The 25,946-nt window shown below is 38.0% G+C and overlaps 1 protein-coding gene across 4 annotated transcripts in view; it reads left to right on the forward strand.

Moving 5' to 3' along the window:
* TRAPPC13 (trafficking protein particle complex subunit 13) overlaps positions 1 to 25,946 on the forward strand; it is a 30,842-nt gene that overhangs the window by 225 nt on the left and 4,671 nt on the right. For 2 of the 4 annotated variants that reach the window (XM_080372851.1, XM_080372852.1), the window contains exons 2-10: positions 6,532 to 6,600; positions 8,532 to 8,631; positions 9,150 to 9,234; positions 10,252 to 10,379; positions 10,521 to 10,593; positions 13,609 to 13,653; positions 17,124 to 17,141; positions 19,335 to 19,468; positions 20,551 to 20,749. In XM_080372851.1, coding sequence (XP_080228977.1) covers positions 6,532 to 6,600; positions 8,532 to 8,631; positions 9,150 to 9,234; positions 10,252 to 10,379; positions 10,521 to 10,593; positions 13,609 to 13,653; positions 17,124 to 17,141; positions 19,335 to 19,468; positions 20,551 to 20,749 — 851 coding nt within the window. The remainder of the gene's footprint in view (positions 1 to 6,531; positions 6,601 to 8,531; positions 8,632 to 9,149; positions 9,235 to 10,251; positions 10,380 to 10,520; positions 10,594 to 13,608; positions 13,654 to 17,123; positions 17,142 to 19,334; positions 19,469 to 20,550; positions 20,750 to 25,946) is intronic. The other 2 variants (XM_080372853.1, XM_080372854.1) reach the window with 1 other exon arrangement.

The following is a 25,946-nucleotide window of genomic DNA, read 5'->3' on the forward strand; positions in this document are numbered from 1 at the left end:
GTGCCTACCCGCCCTCCCGTGCCGTGGCAGCAGCGCTTCGCCCGTCCGCCGGGCCCGGCGGCCCGCCTGCCCTGGGGCCGGCCCCGTGAGGCGAGGCGCAGCGCTGCGACCGGGCCGGGCGCCGCGGCCGTGGAACGCCGCCTCGGTTCCGTCGCTAGGGCCGCGCCTGCCCACCGGCTTAGAAGGCGGTGGAGTGGGGAGCGGCGCGGTGGGGCCGGGGCTGCCCGCGGGTGAGGGGAGGCTGGGGGTGGGGGATGGGCTGTTCTGAGTGGCAGGGGCCCCGCAGGCGCGTGTGCGCCATGCTCGGTGGTGCCGCCGATCTGCCGTGTGTTCGCATTTTGCATAAGTTCTTCAGCAGTTAGGAGGAAATCTAAAATCGCCTTTCCGGTTCCCTGCTGTCGCCTTTGTTTTTTCCACCTTTTAATGTTTTTTGCTCCTTTAACCTCACGCTTAATGCACAGCTGTTGGGATTACGTCCTGGATTCAGGGACTGTGATCAGTGAGAATACAGACGTGCGTGTCTGGCGCACCTTGCAAAGCTAACACAGAAATCCAGAGAGCCCTGTGAAGAATTTGATCATTTCTGCTGGCAATTGCGTACCAGTAAGTCAGCAACTGGAACACTGAAAACACTGAACCTGCTTTCATATTATGCCAGTCAACAGACATAATATTTACTGCTTTTTTTTTTTCCTAATTGTTCTTGCTTATAAATTAAATGCTGCTAATTCGGTAGCAGTTACTATTGGTTAAAATCTCAATTCTGCAAGCATTCCAAGTGGGCGAGGCTGCTCAGGGGGAGGGAGTAGTGTAGGTGTGCAAATAATTTCAGAGCCCGTCTTCTGCCTATTTACTAGTTTTGCAACACTCCTGGAAGGCCTTTTTAATGGTGTCTGCACATCACAGTAAAATCTGTTAACTGTAATTCAAAGAGCAGCAAGCCCTTTTTCATATATGTGCACACACACACAAAGCCAAAAACCTGAGAACAGGAAGCATCATCAGCTGACAAGGCAAATGCATTTTGATAGAAGTTAATTCAAAGCAAAGAGTTTTATGGTAGATCATTTTGCTTTTTTAAGAAACTTGTATTGAATTTGGTGCAGTGTCCAGGCTGCAGATTTTGCAAAAGAAGTGAGAAAGGTATCAGGGTTTTTTTGCATTGTGACTATTTTAAACAAAATATTGACAGTGTAATGATTAAACAATCCTAGATTTTTATTAATTTTAATATCATTGTATATTGCTTATCTCTGGCAGGGAACCTGAAATGACTGCAGTCTTGTTGAGAGGGAGGTGGGATGGGACAGGACACCAGAAGAGCAAGAGAGTGCATGTTATGTTATATTTCATAGTAATGTTGATAGTGCTCCCCACCCCCTGCATTTAATCTAATCTTTGTGTGAGAGAAAGCAATGACATGTGAAAGTTTAAAGTTTTTAAGGAGTTAATGTGTTTTTTAGTTATTCTAAAAATTGAATAAATTAAGAAATTATTGGGTCCTTAACTTAAGGACTAATAGGATGGCTGCATGCATTACTTGAAAGCTATGAGAATGAAACTAAATGTGTAGTTATGGTATGAAATGGAAGCAGACAACTTTAACTTGCCTGTAGCACTTCCCTTTTAACCTGTGACTAAAACCTGTTGTATCAGTCACTACTATTTCTGATGGGATTTCTGTAACACATGTGTTTTCTGTGCCCTGGCTTGAAATGAGGTGTGGGAGGAAAACACTTCACCAGACATGTATTTATTTTTTTATTTTATTGAGAAAATGGGCAGCAGTACTAGTATCTCTTCTAGTTTGCATCACAACAATATAGCAAGAATAATGACACATGGATGGCAAGTATGAGGTGCTGACAGTAAAAGCATACTTTTGGGAGGGACAGTGTTGCGTAAACTGCGCATATGGATAATGTTCAGTATACTGAAGTTACACAAGTAATGATGGAATACAGTCACTAATATTCAGCCTGGATAAAGTAGAATGGTCTTGCTTATTTTTACTAGGTGTTGCTTTTCTGTGAAATATCCTAGCAGTGTGGTTTTTGTTTGGTTTTGGTGTGGTGGTTTTTTTTTTAATATGGTAGTATCATATTTTATAATACTTCTACTTTAGGTCCTGTTTTCCACTGATCTTTGCAGCATGGGGCAAGAAAATTCTTTTAAATTTCAGTCTAGAGTTGAGAATCCTAATCAAGAGACTGTTCCTTTTCTTAAGAATGACTGATTCCTACTGTACAAACATGGACATGGTCTTGCATTATCGACCACATCAGAGAGATCTAGTAAAACTGCAGAAACTGGCAGAAGCAGCAGTGAAGGAGTTTCCCATTCGTCAGTTACCAAGATTTACACCCTGGTTTCCAAATGATTTAAACAGACTTCCCCTCAAACCGAAAAAGCGACCACCTGTTGTGTCTTGTGAGGAAGCAGAAGAATTGAAACAACTTTCTACACCTTCAGAATATGTTACAGAATCTTCTGATTATGACTGCACAAAATACCTCCTTGAGTTTCAGTCTAGCATGAAACACGGGCAGGCTTTAGTCAAAGAGCAAACTGTTCGCACATCAATTAACTTGGAGAATCAAGGAGAACTACCAGCTAATGGAAAACAAAAATTGAAAAGATCTTGGAGTGTCTCTCTCCCTAGTCCTAAGCTTAAGGAAGAGATTCTTCCTTTATCTCAAGAACTGCAGACTAATTTGGAAAGGCTAAAACTGCATGCATTTTATAGAGCAAAGTGGATAATTGAACAGTCTAATTGTAATAATCAGAATTTGGAGGAAATCTGGATAAAATTGAATAGACTCATCAAGCAGAATGAATTGCCATCTTGCAATGCTACTATCCAAAGATCTGTGGGACAGATCTGGATTTTCTGTGATATATTATACTGTGAATATGTTAGAAATATTCTTAGGAATAAGCTGAGCCTTACTGATAAAATGAACTTGCTTGTAAATAAATTTGGAGTTATATTTAGTTTATAATTGTAAGGTAGAGTTTCATAATAAAATTGCTGTCTCAAGTGTTGAACCAGCTTAGAATATAAAAACTCTAGAACAACTGATGAATTAGCAAGCAGCAAAATAATATTCCTTTGCTACAGTTTTATAACTGTAATAATTTATTTAACTTTGTTTTGTAAGGGGACTTATGGATGGTTCTGTTAAGATTAGTAAGTTTCTGTTTGACTTAGTACTGTTTTGTAGCTTCTCTCTACCTCAGTGTTCTAAAGGAGAAAAATAAAATTGACTATTATAGCAAGCTGTGTCAGATAATAAAATTTATACTTTATCAAGGAAAGTATATCCTTGTTGTGCTTCTTTGAAATCAGGAGAAGGAAAAATTTTTAAAGTGAGTTGTTGTGATCGCTATAAGGATCTCTAATTATTTTAGACACAGAGACCTTCAAGATCTGATTATATACTGACAGTCATGTGTGGGTGGTTTTTAATGAAGGCATAGTCCTCGCATGAAATACAAACTTAATTTCTGCGACATGTATACACTGTCTTAGAAACATTGTCCGTATTTTTCCAGAAAGACTAATGGAAGTTTCAGTGGAAATAGTGTGCTGAAAAATAACGAACAACTTAGCATTTGCTGTTTTATGACTTTAGTAATAAGATACTCCACCACCACCCCCCCCTGACGTTTCTGGTCTTTTGTCTCTTAGTTATACTGGGGAACAAATGGTGACTTCCAGCTACCAGTCAGGAAATGAAAGAATCTGACTTCTATATGTAAACTTCTGTTGTTGTCATTATGGAAGGTAAAAGTCTCTGAGGATTTCAGTGTGTTTTATGGTGATAAAAGGCTGAGTTCAGCATGACTTCATCACCGGAAAGAATGAAGTGTTTCAAGCTCGTGCTGTCCTTCTGTCCCTGCTCAATTCAATGTTTGGAGGGTCAGTAGAGCAGTTAAGCTGAGATTGGTATGTATGCTACAAGGGTGTATATTTCTCTTGGGTACCCCTGCTAACTCCAGATAATATTGCTGTAGCTGGAGGTCAAGGTCTGGCATCTGGAAAAGGGGGAAAATAAATTAATCCAGATAATTTTGCTGGAGCTGGAGGTCAAGGTCTGGCATCTGGAAAAGAGCGAAAATAAATTAATGTTATTTGTAGATTGCTAGATCGTCATTAATGCTGATCAAATAAAATTGCACGTAAGCATAACAGAGATCCCTCAGTGTAAAAACTAAATAAAATCCTCTTGGACTTTTACTTACATTTTTCTTTTGTTGACACTCTTGTGCTGAAATAATTACTGTAAGCATTACATAGCTTTTTGCAGTCTTAAAATTAAGGATATTGCTCAGTCTGGATCATTGACGTATATTTCTAAACTTTGACTAAATGTTAAGGGGGTCTTATGTTGATGTTTGGGGTGTTTGTGACATTTAATATTACCACATAGCAAAATGAATGTAAAAATACTGTCTAGAGTAACTGAGGGTCAATAGTATTTTGAAGTAAGTTATTTCACTGAAATTATTTTTCGGAGCTTAACACTAACAGTAACAGAATTTGTTTGTGCAACAGCATTTTTAAAGATACAATAGAGTTGAACACAGCACGATTTGTTTTATTTAATGTTGTGTTTTGTGTCTAGGATCTTAGAAAAAGAGATGAGTTGTCCTGCAGAAATACAGTATTTTCTAATATTGATTTAGTAGTCCTTGTAACTATGTAATCTAAACATGTTAGTTTACTTACATCACAGAATGAAGTCAAAACTTATTTAGCTGGGTTTTTTTTTATTGTCTTAAAAGTGACTAAACTTGGTTTGTAACTGTACCTTTAGAAACAGTCAGCAAGTACTAGTTTATAGGGGCTTATTGTAAATATGAATAAAGTTAGGTAACTACCAATAACACAGTTTGACTATATTTGTTTAACATACCACCAAGAGCTAAACAAACATTTTACTAAACAGAACCAGAGATAGGTGTCATGGCTCAGTGGTAGCTGTCAGCTTGCTGCTGCTTTGTGTTGGCTTGTATCATCTCAGCTGGGTAACTGTCACGTAATAAAAAGTGAACACTACACTTGGTTTCTCTACAGAATTATTAGTCTTGGTAGCACCAGTGTACAAGCTGAAATCCAGACTTCATTTTTAACTGCTTGAGAGATGCTTAATTTGTATGCATATATAGTTCAGTATTTATCTTTTTCGTTTTCAGTGTTGAATCTGGTTCTCCATTTACTGTTTTGTGTGTTTTGGGGCTTTTTATTTGCCTCATGGTTCTAAGCCTTCAGAGGTCATGTTTTTCAGCTTTTCAGCGTAACGAAGAGAACGTAATACCTTTTTTACATGAAAACTGAGATTTTTGTCAATGCTAACTTGCCCAGATCTGATTGTATGGTAATGTAAGTTCTTGTGAACCAGTATAGCCCACTACACCCAAATGTAGATCAAAATAGTAGTAGGTATTACTACTAGAAAATACCACTAGAAATAATGAATGCTGACTGGACATATGCACAAAAATATAATGAAGATAAAAGCACAATACATGTGTTGGTGCAGGATGTTGATTAACTTGTTGCAGTCAAGAGAAATCCTTTCATTTTATTCTTTAGTTTTAATTTTCAGAAATTACATGGTTTTATATTTATTAAGTTTTGGGGAAACACTCAATTGTTACATATTCAGGTCAACACCTAAGGTTACAAATGCTCAACTTCTTTTCATCTGAGTGCTTTTATAAGCTGTATGCAAGATTAGGGTCATTGGTTTATATGAATATGGAAGAATTCTTTGAAGAGGCAACATCTGGAATCTGTAATAAAAATCATGTAATTCTGAGTATTTTGAATTAAAAGAGCTTTTGAAAATACCACTTTCCTGAAGTAGAGGGTTTTTTTAATAGCAAGATATCAGTGAGTTTGATTCTGTCAGTACCAATAAAACTTTTTAGTATGTTCCTGGAGTTTTTGTGATGGTTTTACTGGTTTGAGTTGAAAGTTTGTGACTCAAAAGAAAAAGCAGTTGTATAAATGCAGGCTTTTAGACTCATAACTGTCCTGTGTGTACGTTGGGAGATCAGAGTGTAAATGCAATTCCTTACAGCCTGGTGTTTGAAAGAGTCTGTACTAGTCATCATGTCCAATTCTAGAGTAACCAGGATCACAGAGTAAGTGCTTAGCCTGAAAGTCCACAAAAAATGAACCTGGTACACTTCTGAAGTCCACAAAGTACTGAATGCTGTACCAGATACAAGACCTTTAGCATGTAAGATGGAAAGCAGTAGATGTTAGTGCACTGGAGGAATGAAGCAAGAAGGAGCAATGCTATCACCAGTGCTCTTGGGTCTCGGGGTAGCAGGGAATTTTTTTCATATTAAAAAAGGCCAAGTGTACCAAAACGGTGTTACCCTTTTTCAGGCTAAAACTTGGTGGTTGTGGGATTTCTTGTTGGAAGGACATGAAGACAAAACAATTATTTTTTAAAAATAAAAAGTACTTGTATCGTTGACCTATGGTTTATTTTCTGATATTTTTTTTTTTTGCAGTGATGAGGCTAACCAAACCTACTTTATTTACTAATATTCCAGTGACTTGTGAAGAAAGAGATTTGCCAGGTATATCTTTTCTACTCACTGATTATTATGTATGTATTACCAGTTTAAGCAATGTGAGCATTTGAGACTTAGATGTCAGAGGAGTCTTACAACCTCCCATAGACGGTAATCTGAAACAGCCATTTATTTTGTTTGGGAATGGCTGTAGGAAAATACCAAGGGGCATGCTACAATTCTTGACCTACAGCTTTGAAAGCTGGGTGGTGATACTGCAAACACATGACCTCAAAGTCTGAGCAATTAATGCACAAGATGGAAGGCAGCTGTGAGAGAAATGTGTAACTAGAAAGTTTGGTGTTACTGTCGTCTTTATCTGGAGAAAATGCCCTGGTAATTGGAACCAATACATACATGTTCCATGGAAAATTGTTTTGGAAGAATTGCTACTTCTGAATTGTGTTATGCTTGGCTTACAGTCGTAAACTGGAAATCCGTTGCTCTTCCCCCAGTAATAGTTGCAATCTAAAAGTCCAGTATAGTAAGAGGCTGAATGACAGGGCTCAGAGGGTTGTGATCAGTGGCACAGAGTCTGGCTGGAGGCCTGTGGCTCATGGTGTTCCCCAAGGGTCGGTACTAGGTCCAGTCCTGGTCAACATACTCATCAGTGACCTGGATGAAGGGCCTGAGTGTCCCCTCGGCGGGTTTGCTGATGACACAGAGCTGGGAGCAGGGGCTGATACCCCAGCAGGCTGCGCTGCCATTCAGCGAGACCTGGACAGGCTGGAGAGTTGGGTGAGGAGGAACCTGATGAAGTTCAGCAGAGGCAAGTGTAGGGTCCTGCACCGGGGGAGGGACAACCCCACGCACCAGCACAGGCTGGGGCTGACCTGCTGGAAGGCAGCTCTGCGGAGAAGGGCCTGGGAGTGCTGGAGCACAGCAAGGTGCCCATGAGCCAGCAGTGTGCCCTGGTGGCCAAGGCGGCCAGTGGGATCCTGGGGGGATCAGGAGGAGCATGGCCAGCAGGTCGAGGGAGGTGATCCTCCCCTCTGCTCTGCCCTGGTGAGGCAGCACCTGGAGTGCTGTGTCCAGTTCTGGGCTCCCCAGTTCAAGAGAGACAGGGAACTACTGGAGAGGGTCCAGGGAGGGCTACAGAGATGGTGAGGTGGCTGGAGCCATCTCCCTTCTGAGGAAAGGCTGAGGGAGCTGGGCCTGCTTAGCCTGGAGAAGAGAAGACTGGGAGGGGATCTTATCAATGTCTACAAATACCTTAATGGTGAGTGTGAAGAGGCTGGGGCCAGGCTTTTTTCAGTGGTGCCCAGTGACAGGATAAGGGGCAACGGGCACAAACTGCAACAGAGGAAGTTCCACCTGAATATGAGGCAGAACGTCCTTACCTTGAGGGTGACCGAGCACTGAAACAGGCTGCCTGGAGAGGCTGTGGAGTCTCCTTCTCTGGAGATTCAAAACCTGCCTGGATGCGACTGTATAACCTGCTGTAGGTGAGCCTGCTTTACCGGGGGGTTGCACTAGATGATCTCCAGGGGTCCCTTCCAACCCCAGCCAGTCTGCGATTCTGTGAAAGATTTAAGAAGAGAGCATTGTGTGGAAATACAAAGCAAGCAGGGCAAGATAGTAAGTGGAGCTAATTAGTTCTGTTATGTACTGTACTTAGGCAGAATTTCTCTTAAAGTTTTAGTTTGAATAATGCCTTTGGGATTGTGCCCTTCGCTATGCATACTGAATGACTTATTGGACGTACGTGCCTGGAAATAACTAATATTTATAGGCAAGCCTATAGATACATATTTCATTCCTAAATAAGTTGGTTGTAAAACACATGTCTAAAATAAATTCCATCTGAATAAGTGATGAAGTGTCATAACTTAAACATAGACAAAGCTTTGGACATAGCAAATATTAGATATTAGATCTTTTAGATCTATCTAAATAAATATCTAAATTTAGATATTAGCAATTTGATATTTCTACAGGTAATATATTTTATCAGCTCATGAAAGATGATCCTTCTACTGTAAAGGGAGCAGAAACTTTGATGCTAGGAGAAATGCTGACTTTGCCTCAAAATTTTGGGTAAGAATGAATTACTCTCACTGTAACATGCAAGGTTTAGGATGCATTTAATAGTGATGTGTTCATTACTTTTCTTTGGTTTTTAACATCATTGTTATGCAATGAGATGTTCAATTATTTTAAAAATAATCTGTGTGTTGATTTATGATGTGACATAATATATAAATGTGTGCTACCTGATGTTCCTTGTCTGTAGCCTGACTCTGAATGTAACAAGGATTGGAGGCTGAAAGAAATTTGCAGCTGTAGGTGAATTTCTAATGTAATACACTACTGTAAACCACATCTTAGACTAACAGAGTTTATTACAGTAATTTTAGTTTCTTAGAAGTTTCTTAGAAGGATTACATTTAGAAGTATGGGTGTGAAAATGCCAGTGTACTTTTAGGCTTTGATCTGGCAAACGTGTGTGTGTATATATTTTAATTAGAACTTAAAGGTGTTTCAGTGAAATATTCTGTATTTTTTTTAAATAACTGTTACTAAACATATTTTGTTTTATTTTATTTTTGTAACAGAAATATATTTCTGGGAGAGACATTTTCTAGTTACATTAGTGTACATAATGATAGTAATCAAGTTGTCAAGGACATACTGGTGAAGGTATGTGGAAAATAAATCAACTTATTAAAATGTTAATATTTAAAAATTGTTATTCAAATAATTTAAATCTTTTAATCTATTAAAAGATCTATTAAAAATGCTGAGTATGTTTTCTGACAATATCTTGTATGTTTAATGCTAATATATAGACTTCACGAAATATGTGTCACTTTTTCCAATCCAGAAAATATACCTGGAAATTGGAAACAATAAGACATGAAAATAGATATTGGCAGACATATTACAAATTAAAATAAAAAACTAGGATTGTGTAAAAAAAAAAATAATGTTATAAAGCTTCTCTGGAGAGTTGGTGTAGCAAAACTTCCACAGCTAAAGAATAGGAGCTATATTTGCTAAATTGCACTTCTAATGAGGTCATCAAATCAAGTATCTATAAAGCATGCCTGTTGGTTTTTGTTTTTTTTTTTTCTTTTGGGGTGGGTGTGGGTTTTTTTTATTTTATTTTGTATTTTAAGTATTTTGCTTATATTTCAAATGTGTTCTTTAGTTGGTTTGCATTTTCTGCTGAACAAATAATACATTGAGAACAGAAAATTCAGAAGTTGCTGTGGAACTCAATGTAAAAAGCAAATAGAGTGGTGAGATGGGAACAGGCTGCCCAGAGAAGCTGTGGGTGCCCCATCCCTGGCAGTGCTCAAGGCCAGGCTGGATGAAGCTTGGAGCAACCTGGTCTAAGTGGAAGGTGTCCCTGTCCATGGCAAGGGGGTTGGAACTATATGATCTTTAAGGTCCTTTCCAACCCAAACCATTCTTTGAGTTTATAAGCTGCATGGTAAAGGATTGAACCATTTATATGTATTTTAGAACTTGTCTTTAGCTTTGACAAGTATCTCATCATCTTAATAAATATTTTATTTATATATATATATAAAAAATATATGGTACAAAAATGCTCAGTGAAATGTAGTACTTCATAACAAGTTATTTTTCTTTAGATTGCTTTAAGCACCTGCAGTTCTAAGCAATGCTTTGTGTCTGTTTTTTTGTTGCCAGGCTGATCTTCAGACAAGTTCTCAGCGCTTGAACCTTTCAGCTTCTAGTGCTGCGGTGGCAGAACTTAAACCTGACTGTTGCATTGATGATGTGATCCATCACGAAGTAAAGGAGATAGGGACACACATGTAAGGTTTTACATTTTTCTGTGATTAAATGAGCTTAATTAAAACTGCAGCGTGTGCATGCTATTCTGTTCCTGCTTTGGTATAGTCACAAAATGTGAAGAAATTAATTTTTTTTTTTTTTTTTAAAATTGTTTCTTTCAGCCTGGTTTGTGCAGTAAGTTATACTACGCAGACAGGAGAGAAGATGTACTTCAGGAAGTTCTTCAAATTTCAGGTATTGCATGAGGTATTCTACTTGTAATGAGTGGGTCAATGTGGAAAACCCATTTTAAAACTTGATACTTCAAAAGCACTTTTACATACTAAAAATCTGACTTTTAAAACTGAACATATAAAACCCTTCATTCAAATTTCACATGAACTGATGGTTTCTAATTACTATGCAGTTAAAGATTTCAGAAAAAATATATACTGCATCTTAGAATTTTTATTCATTGAGAAAGAAAAATCTACTTTAAACCTTTTTATAGCAGCCAGCGTTATGATTATTTTTAAGCAGAACAAGTATTGTTCATTCTGACTTTGACACATCTTTGAGTTTAGATTATGTATGTAACCTTTTTTAAGTTGGAACTTAATGGTTTGCTTTTTAAAAGAAACTGAGCAAATAAATCTAATGTGTTATATCTGACTAGTATTCACAAAAGTCACTGGGAGAGTTGAAACCTTTTGTTCCACTGCACAAATTTCAAGACTTGAGGTTGGAGTACCTGAGGAAAACAGGAAATTACTGTTAGCTGTGGAGTGATTCTGGCAGGAGTCTATTTTGGCTGTGCATTTAATGGTTGTTTATTTTTTAGAGAAATATGCTGAGACTTGGGTAATTGATCTGTTTCCTGTAGAATGGAGGATCAGGTGGCGTGCTTCACTAAATACGTTTTCAGATGATCTCAACAGTGTTCGGCAATACAGGAGCATTATATAATTGAGACCTGTATCTTTTGTGAGTTGTAGATGATTTAATTTTGCTCTCTTCTAGTACTCTATATAGATACTTCATAAAGTCATTTCGGTCTGTAGAAGGCTAAGTTACCATGCGCTACAAAGAGCGCCTGAGTGCTTTAGTACTTTTAGGCCTTGCAATGGCAGGTGTTCGTTAGTGAAAGGTGTTTCCAGACAATCCTAAGGAAAATCATTCCATACTGATTTGTGTGTTACACTGTCCTCTGAACTCAAACTCTACGGTGTTTCTTCATCTTCATTGAAGCTGCTTTTCATTTTTGTGTGTTTTGTCTTGCTGTCCTTGTGAAACTGTTTCCGTTTTTCCATTCTTTGCCCCCCAGGAATTCAGTATTCTGTCCCTCTGTTCCTTCTAGGCTTTCTCTGATAACATACGCATCTGCAGGCCTCCAGTTCTCCTTTTCTCTCCCTTCCCTACCCTTGTTCTTGCCAGAGCCTTGTTCAACGTGTTGATGTCTTCTTTAGATTTGATATAGAAACTTATTTGTGCACATTTTTTCAAGGTTCTACATGCATATTGTAATTTCTCTGTTTTTTAAACTGAATCCAACAGGCATCTTTAATGTCACAATAGCTAAGGCCAGCTATCTGTCGAATTTGAAGCTCTTCTGTGAAAGAAGGAAGCGTAAAAGCTTCTCAAAAAGTATATATGCACTTTAACACCATTCTATAAATCCCCTCTGATGTACTATGAGAAAAACACTCACTGAGTGATTTTGGTTGTTATTTTTCAAATTTGACATGGAGACAGCAGCTATAAAACTGAGAATAAACAAAAAAATGTTACAGAAAACTGAACAATGTTTACAATGGGAATTGTGGTTGCTAGTGTTGAGGTGCCACCAGCTATTTTATAATAATAATTAAAAAAAAACCCATAAGCCCAAAGCATTTTCTCTGACAGATTCTCACTTTTTCAGTTATATTTTCTAGGATCTTCTAAGTTGAACAGGGGTTACAGTTGTTGAACTAAGCTGAACAAAACAAAGTTACAGCTTCCTTTTCAAGCATTGTGTATAGCTCCATACCGATACATAGTGCCTCTTCCAGAGTTTTCTCTGAGTAATTAACACCATTATGTTTATATGGAGAAGGAATGATTCTTTCTGGGGTTTGGTGGTTGTTTGGTTTGGGGGATGTGGGGAGGTTTGAATCTCACAGTAATTTTTTTTTTTTTTTTTGGCCACTTGGAATTTACTAGAATGAATGGAAATTCATTTTGTTTATCAGAAAAAGAGAGAAATCAGCATTTAGGGGAATTATTAAGAAGCTCTCTGAAGGAAAATATTTGGTGGAAAAAAACCCTTAACCAGCAAAAGCCTAAATGACTGTTTTTTTCTGACTGGAGAGTTAAGATTATGCCTCTTATAATGCAGAAATCTCTGTAAAGAGTACTTTTTAATCTTGAATTCTTCAGGGCTAAAAACTTTATTCACAATGTGGAACTTCAGGGGTCTTTCAGGTTGCAGTATACTTATGTGTAAACAAAAGAGGAGTTTGCTTGTGGAAAGGGAAATCTGTATTCAGCAAGATAATTTAATTCAATTTCCTTATGAGTATAATAGATTACTTCTTTCAGTTACATCATGTATATCCATTTCATATTTGAATGTGTTAAGTGTAGTGGCTTTATGCACAATTCAAGCACTTAAGAGCCAATACTTTATTATCATCTTTTATGTCATCAAATTGTTTTCTCTTGCTGATTTGATCTCATGCAATTAAAACGATTTACTGGCTTTTTTATATCTTGTAACAGTTGCATTTGCAGGAAGGAAATGAAGCCTAGTAATGGTTTGTTGCTTAAAGTAATCACACAAATAGTTCTTCTCTAAAAATAAATTAAATTGAGCCCTCAGCAACTTCTTCTGCAGAACACTGAAGGACTTGTAAATATTATAGGGTTCTGGCTTGAAGCAAGCGCAGACCACTTCAGGATGTTATGTTAAAGACATAGATCTACTTAGTGTACTGGATTTGCCCGGTTTCATAAGAGGCCAGTACTTAGGTGGACAAGCTTTTGTTTTCAATCTGAGAAAACTGCTTAGAGGTAAAGCAGTCAAGTGTGCAAGTAAGAAGCAACAAGTACATACTGTGAATTGTGAGGTTTTAGCTGAACTGATTGTATCATGTATTCCATTATGCACCTGTTCTATGTAAGATCAAAAAGAAAATAACTTTGGTAAAGATCCTAGCACTTACGAACAGTTTAATGCTGAAATTGTCTGAGAAACCAATTGTCAGTTTGTTTCTTTCCCATTTCTTTCAGGTTCTTAAACCACTAGATGTGAAAACCAAATTCTACAATGCTGAGGTAAGTGAGAACTGTATGTATTTGGCTTTGGTTTGGTGTGCTGGCTTTATTACTTCACATTAGGTGGTTAGATTAAATTCAAAGAGCTTCTTGAATACATACTTCTGCAAAAGATGATCAGTTCTAAAGGGAAGAAATTAGGTGGTTGCTTTGTATCATTTAGTTTAAAAATAGATGCATTTTTGATGAAGGGGGAAAGAGATGGTAGCTAAGGGAGACATGTTCAGGACCTTAATGTAATTGACTAAAAATTTTGCATATTTTCTGCTTTCCCATGAACTCAAATATTTTGTTATTGCTTGTCTGTTGAGGCTGATAAGAGTACTTGCTGTAAAGGTGATTAATTGTTCATAAAGCAGATAATTCACTAGATTGGGGAAATGTAAATTTCAAAAATTTAAATTTTCATTTCTGTAATGTAGATATGGCCCCTCTTTTCAATAATTTATAGTTTAGGTTTGTGGCAGTTATACACAGTGCTTCAAAACTAAATGACCTTATGCCTTGTATTTGGACATCCTTAGTCATCTGTCTTTGGCTATTTATGGGAAGAATTTTAACTGAAGGTGACACAGATAGTGGAAACACTTACAAATTACATACAGCATTCTTTTTATTTTTAGACATTCCCTGTGGATATATATATTATATAGGTAGGGTGCATAAACTTCCACAATAGCTCATTACATAGTGGGGAAATGTGCTTCCATCATGATCACTTACCTGCTTTGTGGTGGTGAGCAAGTAGCTGATTTTGTGGGCATGGTATTCTATACTGTTTGTAGAAAGTTCAGACTGATACTTGCAAAGTACTTTGAGAGCTTTCATTGTGAGTATTAAATTTTTTCTATAACCCCTGAAATACGGTCAGCTATAACACTGCTAGTTATTTGATTCCTTCATTAATGTTCTTAAACAGTTTGATTGAAATAGCTTAAAAGATACAGTGAATTTGTAGGTGTTTTATGTTGCAGTGAATAGTAGATGGGAGAAAAAAGACTGAAGTGTCAGTGAATGGAAAGGAAATGTATGGAATTTTGGCATTTTGAAAAATAACATGCTTAAGCTGAGTAGAAAATATTTTGCTCTCCTGTTTGTTCTTAACTAATCAGATGTGTGCTATGAATTTGCATGTAGAAAAGCAGAGTCTCCAGGTCTATTGTTCCAGTTATCTCCATCATAGTCACACCTGGGGTTCATCATGCAAGATCATGGCTATAGAGTTGTAAAAGGTATAGTTCTTTCCCTTCCTGACAGTATCAATAGAGAAAACAGAAGGGAGAACTAACAGATAAGAATTTCTGTTCTACAAATGAGGGTTCCTGGTGCAAAGATCTGCCTTGTTCAGAGCTGTGCAGGAAACTTGCCGTGAGGATTTTCTTTCTGCTGTGAACAAAGAGCATGTAAATTCACATGTTTAATACGTAGTGTGTAATTTACTTAGAGATTGGATAAATCAAGGCACAGGTCATAAGTGAATTAAATACCATAGTATAGAGGAAAAAAAAAAAAGCCTAACAGCATCTTGGTACATACATTTAGGCCACAGGTTTCAATCTTTAGGTTCACCAGGTGTAAGATAACCAAGTAACCAAGTAAGTTGGAATGTAAGCACATACCAGTGGTCGAGTGCCTTATAGAACTGGTGTTATCCATAAATGGCAGTGTCTGGAAATGTCTCCTGCTGTGATTTAAGAACAAAACCAATCACACAAAACTAGGTAATTCCTCTGGGAACAAAATAAACCTCCACTTTGTGCGTAGATTATATTATTGTTTTAGATAGAAAATATGTGGTAGGGGAAAGGAGAGATGAATTAAATGGTGCTGTTTATCTGTATTTCACGTGTGAATTTCTTGTGCTGAAACATTACATAATGAATGGAAATAAAACCTCCTTAACGTAAATTCTGATCAAACTTTGAACATAGGTCAAAATATTCTTTTCTTATGAAATTGTTTTACTGACTGGCCTGATAAGGGACTCAAACTCCATTCCAGTTCCTCCTCACAATAAAGATCTATGAGATGCTTTGGTATCTGAGCTGGTATTTGTGGTGGATATTTTTGGGTTTGGGTTTCCCCTCCCACCCCCAAAGGTTTTAAAAGGTTACTTGAAATCTTTTTGTTCTTCCTGTTCAGAAACATGCAACTCTCATTACCACAGTATCCGTATGATGGATAGAAAAAAAAATTTTTTAAGATTTCGGATGATATTAACTAAGCAATTTTTGTTTGCCTAGCAAACTGATACAGTACCATTCATATTTCATTTCTGAAAGTATATAAATTGCTGATGTGTTGTGACCACGGAAGTCAAATAAAATCAAAAAACCCTAGAAATAAGTCCTTGGTTAGATGTTGATGTGATACTTCATTGCTGTCAAAGCATCAAGACCTTTATCCTGAATGTTAAAGACTGTTATCCTTAGGTGCAGAGGGTGGGGGAAAGTTGGTATGTGTCAGTTATTAGTTAACTAAAGGTCTTTAAATATTGACTAACCAGTTAAACTGTTACCATTAATGTTACAGATGTGATGCTCTCTGTTCATAGTCTGTCACTAAAATTATTTTCTACTAGAAATAATCCATAATGTCATTTTTTCTAAGACAAGGAATGATGCTGAACCTTAATTTTCTTGCTTGTTGCTCATATTGCAGTACCATCTAAATCAAGTTGATTAATGAAATTAGTGCATAAAACACATGCCCTGTCACCCTAACCTGCTGCGATCCTGAGATTGAATTACCTGCCCTGGGCTATAGAAAGTCTCTCACTGACCTTGTGCCTTGGAGAAGGCTCTGTAAAAGGTTCTGTTTCTGCAAACGTACATAGGGAGACAAATATGCAGACACTTAAGGAGACAAATTTTGCTATTAAAGTTGGGTTTTTGGAATGATGGATATGGAAAAAAGTTTTTCCTGATTATGTTACGCCAAATTTTGTTATAAGCTGCAGTATTGTAGCTTTGCTTGAACACATTACCACATTATTTTTATTTTGAGGTCTCATGTGTGTAGGTTTTTCAAGTTATTAGTAAAATGACAAGGACTGTTTTTCCATTACATATTCAACCCATTGCATGGATTGAAATTCAGGACAAACTTTAAACTTGCTCAAAAACTAACCCACCCACCCCCTTTTTTTTTTTTTTTGTTTTTTGTTTAATTGGATCAGTTTGTTCTACCACATTTTATCTGTGACTTGTGTGCCTTTAGACTCTACTTTGGATTGGTTCTGAAGCAAAGCTAGTAAACCATGTAACCATACTAGCTATAACTTACTAGAAATGTAGTTGTCATCTTTGTTTGCATCCATTTTTATTTATATTTCTGTCTTACTAATGCTATCTTGTTTAGATGGTGCAAAAAAATGCAGAATTGCATTTTGTTTGAAAGTTAGCCTCCTTTTTCTTTATAACATTTAACCCTAATTTCTCTAATGTGTTCTTTTTTTATTTTCCCATTAGAGTGACCTCAGTTCTGTGGTAATTTTTATTTATTTTTTTATAAATATGTATGCTTTTTTAATTGCCTATCTGTCTCTGTGCTTGTTGTTGACTTTCTTTTAAAAACATAATGGAAAAGCAATGTTTGTTCTGCATATCATGAACTGATGTTTTCTCATCTTTTTATGTACAGCTAATCATTTAAATGGTTAGCTCTTTCTTTAATACCCATTGTTGAAACTAAAAGTTGATTAGTATAGACTCTTGCTTGTGGGGGTCATCCTAGAAAATACTTCACCAAAATTTGATGAGATTCATTATTTGAAAACAAAAGTTAATCCCTACTAAAAGTTTCCTGCTTTTGACCTATAGAAATGCAGGTTTTACTACAGTACTGCTTGTAAGCTGTGACAGAACTTTTCATGTCTGGTTTGTGGAGACAGTGGGTTTGAGGAGAGAGCAGCAGCTGGATGTTCTTCCTTCCTTTTGCTAGCCGGAACTGCACTTTCAAACTTTTAAATGCATGTAACAGTTGATGAGTTAGTCCAATACTTCTGCAGTCTGATTTCACTTTAAGGTGTGCCTTACATTAAAATAAACTGCATTCTTCTGAAGTACTTAAGGATTTATTTTTTTTCTAAACCATGTAATATTAAACCAATTTAGGAATAACACAAAACTGACTTGCTTTTTCATTATGCTGCTTGTTTTTTCTTTTCCCTTTCAAATTGGCTTTTTCTAAACTTCTGCCTATGGTTGCTGCACTGAAAACAACTAAAATTTGGGTGAATGGACACTTTGAGCAATGGATTTATGGGATATAAACAGTATCAATTTAAGCAACAGTCAGGCTGTAGTAGTAATAATTACTGAGAGCCATGTTTTAGTTGGAGTTATTTCCAGCTCCTTTTGCAAGTGTGAGGTCTGTAACCCATGGAGCTTGCATAGTTTTCATTATTAGTTACATGCTACCATCTGATTTGTATTCAGCATGCTTATAAGCCATAACAAATAGTTCCAGTACCATTCTGTTATCTCTCCTAACACAAAATGCCTTTTGAGATTAAAATACTTCAACTATTTTGTCCCACTTTAATTTTGTAATTTAAAAGCAAGACTCCGTTTGTATAATGAAGTCATCTACACTGATTAAAAAGGAATTGTAAGCTTCCTTCCACCTTCCTCATAAAAATACTTTTTATTTATCATAACAAAATACCTAAACTGTTCCATACTGAATTTATAGAATAGACTATTTCAGTTGTATGAGACCTACAATGATCATCTAGTCCAACTGACTGAATCACTAACTTGCTTGTAAATGCAGATTTAGTACCCCCTCGCCACCCTTTTTTTTTTCTTTCCTAATTGGCAATTCCTTGGTTTTGTTTTTCACTTTGCCAGGGGCTTGTATCTCTAGTAGACTGAGCCTTCTGTAATTATTCTGTCCCTAGGTTTTAGAGCTGAAAATTTACTTCACTGGTCTGCAATTCCACAGAAGCAGTGAGGCCAGAACACCTCTAGTTTTAAGTTTTTTCAGCTTTAACTTTCTGTAGCTTTCATTCCTGTCCTAGAATTGGTGATTATATACCATCTTAAGGCATTAGCTTCATTTAACAGATATGTCTTAACAATGTTTTGAAGGTAGAGTACCAATTAAATTGTTGGATGCATATAATATTGGAAACCATTGGCATGGTGCAGCTGAGTGAGAGAGGAGGCTGGTTTTTGCTCTTTAGCCAGTACATCAGTGTTTTGTAATAATAAAATCTCAGAGCATGTACCTGAACTATTTCACTTCAGTTAAACACACACACTTATTTTAATTTTTATATACAGCTTGATGCACTAGTAATCTGGCATGGCATGTCGTTGTGCGCTGCAATTCCTTACCTTTTATTCTTTTTTCTTCTTTTTTATAATTTGGATTAAAACTTGAGTTGCTATTGAGTTAATGGAAGTCTTGAAGTGATGATCTAATGCATTACAAATAAGCAATAGCTAGAACAGTGAAATTATCCCACATCCATTGTTTGGCAAGATACCTGTTGACTAACACTTTTGCTCCTGTTGTTACTGGGATTCAGATTTTTTTCTTGCATTAATTAATTTGATTTGCAGGCATGAACTAAACACATGTGACTTTTAACAATAGGACTGTCTACTTTCTTAATAACACTAATCATGTTCTCATGAAGTTGCAATTTTGGTTTGGGTTTTTTTTTTTTCCAGACAGATGAAGTGTTTCTGGAAGCTCAGATTCAGAATATCACTACCTCTCCGATGTTCATGGAGAAGGTTTCTTTAGAGCCATCTATGATGTACAATGTTGCAGAACTGAACACGGTTGACACAGCTGGGGAAAGGTATGTTCAGATTCAGGATACTTGACTTTGAAACTCATAAAATTTCATGAGATATAAGGATTACAGTTAATGAGTTGGCTGTAATGGAAGGCTTGTACTTCTTTGATTAATAAGATCAAATTCCTATTATGTGTTCAGCTGGAAAAGCTGATACAGTTTTCTTTTTATAGAAACTGTTCTTAAAGCTTTGTAATTCTAGCTGGTAGAGAAATCCCCAGCTTAATCCTCAAATAATTTGTAACATGGATGACAGGGTAACATGATAGCATGCTACTTCTTCAGTATCTCCTATATAAAACTTAACTCACGTCTGGTTCTGACTTACCTGTCTATACGTATTCAGCCTTACAGGACTCATCTGAATTGTCCTTGCTTCCTTCTAGTAGACTGGTGACTGTCTTCAGTTATTCTAATCAACATCTAGCAAGGCAGCAATCAAGGTGATACAGTGGAATGCCCTTACAGGGTCTTAGAATATAAAAGTGTGTCATGCTGAAATAAATTACATGTTTTGTTAATTACTAAAACGCCAACTGTCATTAAACTGTTTGAGCTTTGCAGGTGCTTGGGTTTTTGGAGCAGGTGATGTTTGGGTGCTTCTGCAGTGCGGGCTGAAGTGAAAGTCCTGTCTTCTCCTTGCATGTCTAAGGGTTCACCCAACGGTGTAGTGCAGCATGTGTTCCTACAGAGTGTATACATCTGCTGTAATGGTTCTTGCCTTGAATGGGAATCTTAGGCTTGTGACAGTGAGATTTACTGGGAGGAAACGAAATAGCAGAAGTAAAATGACTAGGAACACTTAAAATGCCAGATAATAAATTAAAGTATGGGAAAGTGGATTACCATTTCAGTTCCTTCTGGCTCAGATGAATCATTTTAGGTTTTCTCCCCTTGGTTCTTGATGCTACATAAATTCCAGAATCGTTTTCTGTTGCGAAAACACAAAAATATTCTACTTGTTTTTCTATGAATAAAATACATGTGGCGAAGACTGGTGAGGGATGGGGAAAAAAGGTGGGATTCTGAAGTCTTCTTAAAAATAACTGTTAAAATTTAGACCTAATGTGTATTTTTTCTTTTAGTGAGTCTACTTTTGGCTCAAGGACCTATTTACAACCTATGGATACACGCCAATACTTATACTGCCTAAAACCAAAGCAAGAATTTGCAGAGAAAGCTGGAGTAATAAAAGGTGTAACAGTGATTGGTAAACTAGACATTGTTTGGAAGACTAACTTGGGTGAACGAGGAAGGCTGCAAACTAGCCAGCTCCAACGGATGGTAAGTTTAACTTAAGCATCAATTTAACTTAGTATCAATTTTTGAGGCAACTCAGTGACCAGTTCATCATGACTTGAAGGAAAAGCACAAGCAGCTTAACTCTCTGGACCTCATTCTGAATTAACTTTTCAAATACATATAGAAATATTACTAAGTAACTTTGGCCAGTGAAGGGGAGAGGGCGACGGCGACGACACAACACAAGCCTTTATTCTGAGGGACTGTCACTGAACAAAAGCATTCTTGTTCCTTTTGGTCATGTGAATGGCAACATTTTTTGTTTTCTTGAGGATTGTTTTCTGGCACATAACATGCCGTTCTTTTTTCACGGCACTGAACAACATAACTTAATAGGTTGTGCACTTGAATTCCAGAATCAAGTAACCTATGTAGCAAAATACGCTGGTTAAAATAAAATTAACTTCTTGGATGGCATTCGGCAACAAACTCGAATGTACTGACAAAAGAACTCATTTCAGTATGCCAGCTGTTGAGACAGAAGTCTGCTCCCTAATTCATACAGACATTTTAGCTTTGAATAACATGTTATGTACAGGGTAATACTATTTATCTTTCATGTCCACAGTTCTGATGGAATATATTCTATTCCAGTTGATTTAAAAGTTCTTCATGAATTTTAAGTTGTAATTACGGGCTCGCTTAAGTCAGCTGCACAGCCAGTCTAATGCCTAAACTTGGCTTGCATCTTTTGAATTGAGGGTGCTGTAATATGGGAGAGAAGGAAAAAAAAAAAAAAGAAGCTTTTAACAAGTGAATCTTAACCTGAGTTTACAAAGCTTCTTAATTGGGTTTCTGTCTCTCCCCCTGCCCCCATCCCCTAGTAAATTAGAGCAATCCTGTAGGGAAATCACAATGATGTGGAACTAGGCAAGCAAACTTGGATCCTGGAGATTCACAGCTAAGTCACTAAAACTTTTCTTTGTTTTTAATTGAGGTGTTAAGTATCTGTATAACCCCATCAAATTAGAAATTGCCCTTTTTTCTAACCATAGTTACTCCTGTTACTTTGAAAGTTTTAGCTTGTTTTTTAACTAATAAACTTTCTCATTTTCAACTGACCTTTCCTAAAATATCTCTTTAAAAACAGCTATCTTTTTCTGCCTCCATAAATGATTATTCTGTCACTCTGCATCCCTTGTTGTTGAGCCTTTGAGAATTGCATTTGAAACACAGTGGTGATAAACACACAACACTCCAGAATTTCAGTCATCCATAATTGTTTTGTGCTAGTGATTAACAGAGAAACATGAGTTATTTTGTGATCAAAGACAGATGTCTTTGGAAAAGCAGCAAACAGGTTTGGGGGTTTGTGCCCCTTTGAAATGCAGTGCAACTTGCTCTCATCTTCCCCTCATCTTTTAAGTGCTGTCAGATTATTTCATTTCTAGGCTGCTTTCACCTTCCTCCTAATCCATTTACTAGCCCTATAACCACCCTTTTCCCCACAGGCTCAGAATTTTACCTGTGCTGTGTCCCTCCCCAACCCGCCCCCACCTCCCATTGTTTCGGTTGACATTAGGAATGCACTTTTGAAACAAGTATCGTGGATCTCCCCCACTTACCATAATTTTGGGCTTTTTTTGTGGAGTGGTCTTGGAATTCACAACTACATTTTTTCTGGGTGCGGCGAATGAAGAGACGGGACGCAGCTTGATGCAAACAAATGTCAATTTATTGTACAGAAGCACGAGTTTATATACACTTTCAGAAGCTGCGCGTTTTAAACAGATTGGTTCTTGAAGCTAAGCCTTGCATACTAGGCAATCCCCGATTGGTGGTTAACTGCCAGCAATTAACAGCAAGGTGTTACCTTTCCTCGGCGCCATCCGTCCCTCACTCCCCTGTGCTCTGTATCATGTCAATTGTTGTCTAGACAAGCTCGAGCACATTCCCCTCAGCTAACTGATTGCCACGCATGGTCCTAGTTTCCAGCCCGCTCCTGCATCTCCCTCTTCCTGTTGCACAAAAAGAACCTTTGAAACTGAACGAGTAAAAACAAGGTATAAGTAATAGAACAAATAAAAAAGCAACTAAGACATATTATCAGTGTCAAAATAACCCACTGTCTGTGTTCCGTACAATTTTACAATTTCCCCTTTTTGTTTTTGAACAGCTGGTACCAGGTTTGCCATGTTCTGCAGGGCCCTTGCAAACATGACAGCAACCAAGGTAATAGCAAACAAACAATACTGCCAACTGAGTGAATGGATGCCAAAAAGGCTGACATTTTTCTCAGATTTTGATAACATGTTGCTGCAATGGGGCGCCTAAAATCCACGCAGCACATACCATCAAAATCCTCACAGCCATGTCCTTGAACCAACAACAAAAAGCAGTGGCAATTTTGACTCAAATTCTTAACTGCCTACCAAACAAGGTGATTTAACTCTTTAATGCTTTCCCTGCTGTTACTCTGGATAAGAGAAGAACGGCTGTGACACGTTCCCATCGTAGCCTCCTACTACGTTAGCATCTACAGAAAGACAATTATCGACATTCAAAGTGTAAACAGTATCATCTTCTTTTGGATTAACCTTATATGTAGGTGGAAGGGCACACCAAACAAGAACTGGTTCAGTCAAAAAGTTCGAAACATAGCATGCCTTCTCTGAACATACCTCTGGGGTCATTCCCTTAATTCCCTCTTTTTTTATGCAAAGAGAGATACTTTACCATAACAGAGAAGCCCCTATTTACATCTCTGAGCCCGGACACAAACCTCAGCTGTATGCTCCACCAGGCTCAGGGCAGGAATCATTCATGCAGTTACAATGCTATATATCACTACAAGCATGCAGACACCTATTAAACACTAGATAACCATGTTTATCTTTCCTATTCTCCTTCACAATACCCAGCTGTTCTCTCATCTCTTGTTAGATCAAATATTCTCCAGTTTCCTCTCCTATCTCTCTCTTCAGACATTCTCTATCCTCTTTTTTGCTTGTTAATTGCGACAAGGCAAAGGGGGTGTGTAGCTGGGTGACCATGACCTGCTTTATGTTACAATCAACTAAACACTGAGTACAGGAAAAAAAAGGCATGGGAGACATAAGGCAGACATCAATAAGGTGGTTAAAGATAATTATAATAAATCCTGTAATACTTTTGAGTCATGGCCCAAAGTTTCCCAGCCGTGAGAAGAGACCAAAGGCATCCCGCCCCTGGCTCTGTTACAGATCTTTAAGGCTTTTAAGTTTTGTATACTTTTATAAATTAATTCACAGTGGTCACTCAGATTCACATAACACATCCTATCAAAGTCTTCACACTTGTGTCCCTGTGCTAATAATAAAAATCAATAGCAACTCGGTTCTGTAGCAACATATGATGGACAGAATCAACATCTGTTAATAAGCCAGAAAAAAAAAATTAGTATTTGTAGTATTACTTTGTTTAGCAAGCTAGCAGCCTAATTTACTACGCAAGTTAAGAGTGTGTACTATTCTTACAGAAGAGATTAGAGAAGCAAAAATGTGTTATGCTGCATTCCAGAACTCGGCCTGAGAATTACAGTCTGCTGTGAGTTCTGCGTTACAATCATTTGACACATGTTGGGGTTGCGATTGTGAAAGTTGCCCATTTACAATTTTCATTGGCATTATCACAGCTAGTTGTTTTAAAAGCAACCCTTGAGCTTCCTTATGTTCGACTTGTTGCAAAATATTCTGAAGCCAATCAATAAAGTTAGTGACTCTCTAGGACCCTGCAAGACTGTGGCAAGACTCCCGCATCCGGACTGCTTTGCATCCGGACTGCCTTAATAACCATCTCATTCATTTGCAAACAGTTGTCCCTGGGATACCTTGCCTGAGTCACAGAATCGGCCAGTTATTTTTTCCAGCCAACTGCTCATAGTTAACAGCAATTCGCCGATTAAGGTTTTCAGTCAAGGCCACTACACATAGCTCACAAAAATCAAATAACCACATCATATACTGTATCAGTTAGTACCATACAAAGCAATGACTTCCAATCCTGAGTGTGAGTGTATAAGGCTCTGCCATCACTTCAAGAAGGGACATAGCAAATGTATTATGAATCCTCCCTTCCCGCACTGCTTTGCTTAACCCTTTAACAGCCTCGTATTGCACAGGCTGCCACTCTGCAGGTCGATTTGTCTGACAAAATACTGAACATGCCATAGCGACTCCCAAAACCCATCACTTAAGTGTTTCCCACTTGCATTCCTGCCACCAATCCCTCAGACTCCCTTTCACCCTCCCCAAAAATACAATCAATGCATCGGGAGAGACGAGGGGGTGGGGGAAAGGTCTAGCTCCTTTTCCAGATCTATAGGACCTGGATCAAAAGGTTTATCAGTATCAATGGAATCGTTGTCCGAGTTGTCCTGCTCCCATGCTTGGTCCTGTGCTGTGAGGGTCACTGCAGTCAGTGACAGAAGCTTTGGGGGCAGAGGAGGTGTGGACAGAATCGGCATCGTTGACAGTGTGTTGAGAAGAGTCGCGCAGTTGGTGGAATTTACAGCCTCCTCTAGTTCAGTGCTTACACTGTTGGCAGAATTTACAGCTTCCTCTGGTTTAGCACCATTAGTAGAATTAGTCCACACTTGGCAAAGAGTAGTCAGAATTTGCCAGCAAGGTGCTAAATGCATTCCCGACACGGAGTTCCCCTCCGCGGCAGCATCATACAACTGGCTGCTGTCTGTACACACTTTGATTCTTTCAAAGTCGCTAAAGTTTCTTGGCTGCTCACCTGTCTTGATGCATACAGGTGTTATCCTCGGGGTTTAGGTTGTCTGCCTGGTCCAGACAGCAAGACGATCGTTCAGCCAAGCCGTCTCCTCCAGAACGCAGCCCTCTTCCATGAGCTGTCTTTTTTATCGACCAGTTCTGTCCTTATTCTTCCAAGGCTTCGGAACACCACCATAGGGGTCACCATTTGAGGAGACTGAGGCATGGACTCCCGGATCTGACTAGAAGACCCTTCAAGAGTCCATATACGTCTCTTTCTGGGGACGAAGCCTGATTCCCCATTCCCCCATTTCCCACAGCTCACCTCTCGACTCCGGAGGGATTTCTGGCTGGCTCCTGCTTCCTTTCAGCGGATCATTCAAAGTTCTGTGGGACTCGCTGCAAGTCGCTCAGACAGGCGATTCGAGAGCCCTTCACGTTAGATCCTTAAACGCATCACGTCGGGGTCACCAATTTGCTGC

The sequence above is a fragment of the Falco punctatus genome (assembly GCF_963210335.1).
Source record: "Falco punctatus genome assembly, chromosome: Z".
In the NCBI taxonomy this organism is placed as follows: domain Eukaryota; kingdom Metazoa; phylum Chordata; class Aves; order Falconiformes; family Falconidae; genus Falco; species Falco punctatus.